The 9,033-nt window shown below is 44.9% G+C and overlaps 1 protein-coding gene across 1 annotated transcript; it reads right to left on the reverse strand.

Moving 5' to 3' along the window:
* Positions 1-4,493: 4,493 nt before the first annotated feature.
* LOC134196887 (uncharacterized) lies at positions 4,494-5,522 on the reverse strand. The gene has a single exon (XM_062666104.1). It carries the CDS (start codon positions 5,520-5,522, stop codon positions 4,494-4,496), a length of 1,029 nt encoding a protein of 342 aa, XP_062522088.1.
* Positions 5,523-9,033: the final 3,511 nt, after the last annotated feature.

A 9,033-nucleotide genomic window follows, 5' to 3' on the forward strand; every position in this document is an offset into this window, starting at 1 on the left:
CTCTCTCTCTCTCTCTCTCTCTCTCTCTCTCTCTCTCTCTCTCTCTCTCTCTCTCTCTCTCTCTCTCTCTCTCTCTCTCTCTCTCTCTCTCTCTCTCTCTCTCTCTCTCTCTCTCTCTCTCTCTCTCTCTCTCTCTCTCTCTCTCTCTCTCTCTCTCTCTCTCTCTCTCTCTCTCTCTCTCTCTCTCTCTCTCTCTCTCTCTCTGAGCGCGCCATATTCCTGGTCATCGTTTGCAGTTATATCAAGTGTCAGTGACTAAGGTTGTGCTATTTCTATCTGTGATCCTGACGTGAACAAGTAGAAGATTGCAATCTTCTCTTCGTCTCAGTCTTTTCCGAGGCACCTCCTTTCTTTCCTCTACTTCGACCGCCACTGTCCTTGTTCCTGTGCCCTGCCGGACTGTGCCTTGGTCTCACTCACTTCTTGATGGCTCAGACAGGCAGGAGTGTTCAGTGGATGTGTCTGCACGTACTATAGGTAATGTATACATACTGAATTGTGTGCGGATAGTGTCTATATCACCTGTACCATCCTAAAATCTAATGCAAGTTAAAGATGACCTAAAATTAGGCAATGATGACGTCATCATCCGTTATTAATGGCGTCATAATTCAATTAGCATTGCCGGTTGGGAAAAAATCCTGGCTAGAACACATGATTAGTAGGCGAAAGTTACAACTATAGATGTATGGCTGTTTCTTCCCTATATTTGCTGCACATTTTACTGGTACTAAGTCCTAGCAGTATGAAGAGAGTAGCACAATGGCAACACATGCACGTCAGTAGCCTAGGTATCTGACTCTCTCTGAGCGTGTTTAGTGGCTTTTAAAAAAGCCGGTTTTTAAAGATTTGGTGGAATACTATCATTTCACTGTAGTGTTTTTGCATACGCATCGTTTTCGTTTTTTCTTCAAGTGCACAGACTAAAAGACTGTCAGTTGTTCTTCATGTCAACATTCACTGCAACGCTCTATGATATACTACATTTTTTGTTTTTCGCTTCGGTGCGTTGATAAAGAGGCTGCTAGGTCTGCCAACTCTTGAGCACCCAACGTATAGTTGCCCGTGCGAAAAGCAAGGTGTTTGCAAGTCTAACCCAACAACTTTCAATGATTGACCTTGTGATTTATTGATGGACATTGCAAAGCAAACTTTTAGTGGAAACTGCAGTCGTTTAAATTGAAAGGAAAGGTCCGATGGTATGAGTGGTATTCTTGGTATGAAGATGTCTTTTCCTTGAGCTTGTCCTGTCAGTATGGTGGCTTCAAGAACGTGCGACAAAATCTGTTTAATGATGAGTCGTGTTCCATTGCAAAGATCGGGAGCATCCAGATTTCGGAGAAGCATAACCGGGCACCCCACTTTCAATATAAGATTATGCGGTGGCATGCCAGGAAGGTCTAAGGAATTTAGGAAATCGGTTGGATACTACACAGAATCCGACATGTCCACAACTGTGTCAATAGGCTTTAGCAGCTGTTCTTTTCCAGGCAATTGCATCAGAAGTTTTTCATTGATTTTGCTGGCCATGTCATTTCTTGGTGCAAGGATAGCACGCTCGCACAACCACTTGTGGTTCTTGTAGTTTACAGCCAAGTTGGGAAAGACTTTTCCGCTAAGTGCCTCTACACTGTTAACTAATTCTCTACATCCGGGTGGTATGGTTACCAGTCTGCTCTCATCAGCAGTCAGTTCGCCGTTTCCAATTGATAGCAGCATCGATGAAAACTCTCCCGCTGTTGCGTCCCCTTCAAGATACACTCTCATGTTAGTAGACAGGGTGAGAGTTTGGACTTGCTGCCGTAGAAAAGAAGATTTAAGGCAAGCTGAAAGTTCATCTGCCGGGGTTCCCCTCTGTATGACTGGCAAAGTTTGCCGGAAATCACCAGCAAGTAAAACGGTTACACCGCCAAAAGCTGTTTGTTGTGTTTCTCTGATATCTCTTAGCGTGTGATCAAGAGCCTCCAGCCCCAGCTAGTTTGCCATTGTGCACTCATCCCACACAATCAGCTGACATTGCTTTAGTATTGTGGCAATTCCTGTACCCTTAGCGATGTTACAGGTTGGCGTCTCCGTATGTGCCAAATTTAACGGAAGTTTGAAAGCTGAGCGGGCAGTCCTGCCTCCGGTAAGCAAAGTTACGGCAATTCCCGATGAAGCAACAGCAACAGCAATCTTCTTTTGTGCCTCACCTTAGCAAGTAAAAGGTTGAGGAGGAACGTCTTGCCTGTGCCACCAGGTGCATCTAGAAAGATAATACCACCAGATCCACTCTGCATGTTGTCTAGGATGACGTGATAAGCCGCAGCTTGGTCTGGCATCAGTAATGGTTCGTTGCTTGATACGTACGCTGTAAGCTCGTCTTGGTCATAGTTGGTCTCTCTGATCAAGTCTCTGCAATTGCATACCTGCTGGTCTCTCTGAGGTGTCGGCAGACCATACGTTCTAAGCTCGTGGCCTCCTAATCTAATAACTATGTCTTCCAACAGTATGAGTGCTTGGTTGAAGCAAGGTCCTTTGCTAAGATTGTGATAGCGCGCCTAAAAATGGAGAAGGAAAGGTTAGAGTTGCAGTTGCTGTAACCTGTAAGTTTGTAGGTAACAAATTCTTACCTCAAGTAGTATGTCTTCCGCTAAGCTCTCTTTCTGTTTATCCCACAGGCTTTTTGGGTTTCCCGGCCCACACGTGACGATCATAGTGCCAAACAGATTTCTCAGCATGCGGGGAGAGCGACTGAGAGCAGCTTCTTCTAGAGTTGCACTCCAGTGACCTTCATCCTCCAACAAACCCCTCATCGAGTAAGCTTCTCTTAAAGTTGCACACTTGAATTGATTGACCATTCTAAGATCTTCATGCGATGTCGGCCCTCTGACTATGTGAAGGAGAAGGCGCAAGCAATAGCATTCAAATGCGCTTGGGTGGATAGTGTACACTCTACCAAGAGTGTCACATGACTTGATTCCTGGATGTCCTTCCACGTGGATGCCCTGGATGCGTCATTTCCATTTCTTACTGAATCTGTCCCATCTGTAGTATCGTGGCACATCGCAGTACAATACAGTTTTGGCAAAGTCGTTTTCTCGGCAGAGGTCGAAGAATGCTGTCAAAGTAGTTTTAGGCGGCTCTGCTATTCTGTCTCTTACGTTGTCTTCGGTAAAATACACACGTTGCCCATTCTCCAGGTGCACGTACAAATGCTCCACTGGTGAATACCTGTGATGAATTGGGAAGTCGAGAATACGCCATGTTGCTTCACTGCTGCAGATGTATCTTCCAATCTCGTACCTTGAAACCTCATTCCTCCTCATTTCTTGCCGTTCAAGCCCGAATACTGCCGGATCGCTACCTATGTTGACGTATTTACATATGTACTTTATCGATTTTACTGTATTGCAGTACTCAACACTAATGTGCGCATTGAAGATCTTGGACAGAATAGGGCAATAAGGGACCACCCACTTGTTGTCAATTTCCACTTCGGTGCAACCTAAGATTGTCACTTTTGCTGTAAATCCACCATCTCCAGCCTTTCTTCTGCGGTAAATTGGGTACCCGTCGTGCCCTGTCTGAGTCTCCTGGAGAAGCTCTCTTGGATATCGTTTCGTACACTTGCCGTCTTTCATGCATGGCGACTTTCGGTTTAGTGCACCGTATGGCCCAGGGATCATGTGCTTCTTGATGATGTTGTAGAGCACTGAGTCTTCTTCGGGGTTGGGTATCTCTGCACTAATAATAGGGTTGACATCAGCAGGGTGGAGTTTCTCCTCAAGCCACACCAAGATATGCGAATGGGGGAGGCCCCGCTTTTGCCACTCGATGGAGGACATGTGACCGCGTGTTGTGCCAAAGATGGCACCGTTGATGAGCAGTTCCATTAGCTTTTAAACTTCAGGTGAAAGACTCTGGCCAGAAGGTCGTGTCTGTTCTGGGATGTTTGTCCTCTCATCAACTCATTTTTTATCTCCGGCCAAGAGGGGTTGCATGTAAATGTTATAAAAAGATCAGGACGGCCGTACTTTCTGACATACGTCATTGCATCTTGAGTCTTCTCATGCATGTACCTGGGACCGTCAGTGAAAGAAGATGGAAGAATGACTGCTCGTCCAAGGTCAGTATCTTGGCTATCCTGGACGAGAGCATCTTTTAGATGGATGTAGCTGTCGACTCGTAATTTGCTCTGATTGTGGCGTATGTAGCGGAGACGTTCTCCCTCAATCTTAGCGTACATATCGACTAAAAACTGATGGAAGAGGTTTTTGGTTCTAAGTTGGTGGTTAAAATTGTTGGTTCTCACCATGATTCTGTAGGCGTAGAAGTTCATAGCCGATACTTTCTTGTTGGTAGGCAAATCTGTTCTTGGGTCAACTTCACGCAGTTCGAAATTATATCCATCTTCGCCGCGACAGAAGAGTAGCGGGTACCGAAGCGCATCGTAGGATCTGTGGGTTTCGGCGACTCGTTGAAGCTGGTCGTTGCGCTTTTGCAGAACAATGTCACGCTTGTTGAAATTGTTGGCCAACGATGAGAACAGCAACTTCATCTGTCAGTGGAGCGTTAAATCGTCTTGGATGTTCCATGGTTGGAGCTTTGTCTGGTCGAATAACTATGCGGTTCTCTGGTAGGTCCATCTTCTCTAGGGCAGTCTTGAAGCTCGCCACATAGTTGATTACGTTGTGGAGCATCTCCTGAAGAGACAAAATGATGTCAATCTTCACACCAGGCACAGCTCTGCATCGTGTCTCAGCTTGTTCTTGTTTATGACCCATAAAATAGATCTGCAGAAACTCTGGGTTTTCTCCTGACTGAGGTTGCATGTCACCAATTCTGTGGTAGACCTGACCCTGAACTTTAAAGGTGGGCATAAATCCTGGTAGACAAACTCTTTCTGTACATCCAAAGCTTGTCATCTGGAATGCAGAGTTGTATTTTCTGATGTTATTAACAAATTGCTTTGAATCGTGATTCTCTAAGAGAAGCAAAGATTTGAGCGGCTCGGGGATGTTTGTGATAAGAGGCAGATTGAATTTCCCATTTGAGCAACACATTCCCGGTGCTTCGCCAACCCATTTTAGGGCATGGTAATACTGACACTCTTTGGACATTGCCCCAATCTGTACATCAGCATGTCCGCTGTAATCCATCGATTGGTCGTAGTTAAAAGCTCTCCTCTTCCATCGTTCAACTGTTGGTTTTGATTCCTTCTTATCTCTGAGTCTTGCCTGTCGCTGATCTGGTGTCTCTTCTTGTCGTGCTCGTGCAGTGCCTTCTCTGTCAGCAGACATTCTTGCTTGTCGCTGCTCTGGTGTCTCTTCTTGTCGTGCTCTTGCGGTTATTTCTCTGTTGGCAGATAGTCTCTCTTGCCGCTGCTCTGATGTTTCCAACTCTCTCGCTCTGGCTGTTCTGTCATTGTTCATGGCTAGTCTCAACTCACGGCTAACGGCTGTTTCTTCAGCTCTGCTGTTTCGTATTCTCTTCGCAGCTGATGTGCGACGGCCAATTGCTACGCGTTTTGGCCGTCCCATGTCGTTAGTAATCGATTCTTAAATTGACTCATCTGCTACTATCACAAATCCCGCGCATTTTTACAAAACCCGGATGTAGATAGCTCACGCATGCGTGGCCATGTCCAAACTACGATTAGTCAATTAATTAATTAATTAATTAATTAAAATTTAGTTGGCACCTTGCTCCGAAGGCCTCTTTTAGTTTACTACGAACGTTCGAACGTCAGCAAAACTTCGCTCTGGCACGCAATTGTCTGCAGCTACACTTATGCGCGTAGTATGTAGTTAATTAATTAAACGGTAGGTTTCTAGACACGTTACAAACGACGCATTTAGTTGATCAGCGAATGCATGACCCGTCCTTCTAGAGACAGAGTAGTGTTTTAGCGGAAGACGCGCGCAGTGTATGGGCACGTCACGTGCATCTTTGTTGCGAGGTCCCGGATATGCTGAATGAATTCGAATCTTGCTCTTCGCGCTTGTTTCGATCGAAATCGACACACTCCCCGTGTAGTGCTTGCTGCAGAAAACGTGCAGGTTGGATTCGGTGCAAATGCAATCAGAATTTGGAGAGAAACGCAAGCGCTATAAGAGTAAGTTTCGTCGGCAAGAGATATTCGATCGCTCGAAGCTTTGCGAAGGACGACGATGCATACGGTCTACACAGGACTGGTGTGGGCGTGTGTTCAAATGAACCGGAATGCGTAGCGTTTGCGTCATCGAGAAATTTTACGCGGGGGTCGACCACTCGAAAGGGGACCCGGTGCGTAATTGTTTTTAATTTTTTTACGCAAACCTTCCCCTGTGCGTGCCGAGTGTGCGTGCCGATTTCGGTTGCAAACGGACAGAAGACGTGGCCTCCAAACGCGAACACACACACACACACACACACACACACACACACACACACACACACAGTTTGAGCAGCTGCCCAACCGCAGACTATGTAAGTTATTCAGTTTTCCATGATATTGCACAACAGCCGTAAGGAACGGATAATTGAACGCCTGAATCGGATAATTGAACGCCCAATTCGAATAATTGAACGCCAAATACTATAGAAGAGCAACTGAAAATCTGTTTCCTTAGTTCCCGCGTTTGTTTGACAGAAACTATTGCCACGTAACGCAACCATTGTTACACGAATTATCACTCAATAGGTAAAGATAGAACACCATCGCTCGCCAAACACAATGCTATCCGAGCATTTACTAGTATATTAAATTAGATTAGATATATACGTGCGTCAGCACTTGTCATATGGATTTACGGCAAAACAGAAAGACGAATCGACAAAACGACGATGCCAGATGAATGCAATTTTGACTCCGTAACATATGCGCTAAAAATTGAAGCAAGAGACCCCTTTCCAGGGGTTGACTCAATTGTAATTTATTGGCGAGATGAGTCAAACGACTATCGATTTTGCTTCCTTACGCGACTAAAGAGCAAAAAAGACTGATTCGTGACAAACGGAATAAAAAGGAAAAGCTGAAAGAAGAGAAAAGTCTGTTTTTTGAGTTTCCGCGCGTTACTTTGACAGAAATTATTGCTACGCAACCATTGTCACGTGACTATGCGATCATTGTTACGCGAATATCTCAGTAAACGAGTGAGACGAGTGAAGCGTGAACGAAGAATTGAAGACAACTCTAGTATTTTCGTTCAATTATCCGAACTCGACTTTCAATTACACGATTCCGGCAATCAATTATCCGAATTGGGCGTTCAGTTATCCGACTCAGGCATTCAATTATCCGATGTTTTGTCCTAATTAGAAGTACCAAATATAGAAATAATTATTTTAGTCGCACATTTCTTTCATGACGTCTTTCTATGATGCTCGCTCATGTTTCAGCTGAACAATAAATGATTGATTCAAGAAAGGTGGGAATGCGAAGTAGTAAATTCGAGCTCTTGATTAGCTAAAACCCGCTACGACGCATGATGGACTGTTGCATGCATGGTATCACGCAAGACGCGCGATTTACAAAGTATGCGGATTACACCACGATTGACAGAGCAAGGCGTTGTTGTAGGCTTCCTAGATATGTAGATTTAGTTCGCTCACAACAGCTTAGTTAGACCTCCGTAGAAACGTGGGACACCAAGATTGGTGCAAAAAAATTATCCTACAACACACGCTAGAAATTCACGCTAAAGTCAAGATTAATTACAAATTATTGCGTCTATACAGCTGATGAATGATGATATTTGAGCAGCTGCCCAACCGCAGACTATGTAAGTTATTTAGTTGCACAACAGCGGTAAGCAACGGATAATTGAACGCGTGAATCAGATAATTGAACGCAAAATACTATAGAAGAGCAACTGAAAGACTGTTTTCTGAGTTCCCTCGTTTGTTTGATAGAAACTGTTGCTACGTAACGCAACCATTGTTACGCGAATAGGCAAAGACAGAACACCATCGCTCGCCAAAGACAATGCTAACCGAGCATTTACTAGTATATATGTTAAGATATGATACATCTGTTTCTAGATAGTACATGTGTATTTGTGGACACTCATTCACACGCATACATGCATGACTTAGATAGTTAGCATTGTGAGCCTTTCAATCTAGTTGGCTAAGGCAATTAAAGCAGATGGGGTAGTTGTGTGTGTGTGTGTGTGTGTGTGTGTGTGTGTGTGTGTGTGTGCGCGTGTGTGTGTATGTGTCTTTCTGTCTGTCTGTCTGTCTGTCTGTCTGTCTGTCTGTCTGTCTGTCTCTCTGTCTCTCTCTCTGTTTGTCTGTCTGCGTGCCTGCGTGCGTGCGCGCGAGCGCGTGTGAAGCTCACACATGTGTGTCTGTGTGGTGTGTGTGTGCGTGCGTGCGTGCGTGCGTGCGTGCGTGCGTGCGTGCGTGCGTGCGTGTGTGTAGACATGTGTGCATGCATGTTGTTGTGTGTACGTGCATGTTGTTGTTGGTATGTACGTGTGTCTGTGTGTGTGTGTCTGTCTGTCTGTCTGTCTGTCTGTCTGTCTGTCTATCTGTCTGTCAGTCTTTCACATATATTATCAATAATGATTGCTGTTTGTCTGTCTATCTGTCTGTCCATGTGTCTGTCACATATATTATCAATAATGATTGCTGTTACAACGACGAAATAATTTAAAAGTAAACTACACTACTGAAGTCTCAATAAGGCCCCCATGGGGCCACGAATAGGAGTCAATGTACATACAACTGAATATTAAAGTCATCTGTATATAATTGGCTATCGCTGCCATTAGTTAGATTGGATAGTTTCCTAGCGATGGTCTTCGAATTGCACCGTTGCAGCGACACGGAGAAGCGCTTGCGCCAAAAGCAGAGGAATTCTTTCGAGGTTTTCTTTCCCAAATCGTCCCGTGATCTTTCCGAAAGCTTCTGAAGGTAAGAGGCAGCTGCCTCACCCCAACGACCAAAATGTTCAAAGACCAATGGTATCAGACTCAAGTGTGAAGTTCCAGGGAGATGTAGCTGACTATATTTCGCTCTCTTCCTGTCTTCTCTTCTCATTGCAGCTGCACCATCTTTATCCGCAGC

The sequence above is a fragment of the Corticium candelabrum genome, chromosome 21 (genome assembly GCF_963422355.1).
Source record: "Corticium candelabrum chromosome 21, ooCorCand1.1, whole genome shotgun sequence".
Classification (NCBI taxonomy): Eukaryota; Metazoa; Porifera; class Homoscleromorpha; order Homosclerophorida; family Plakinidae; genus Corticium; species Corticium candelabrum.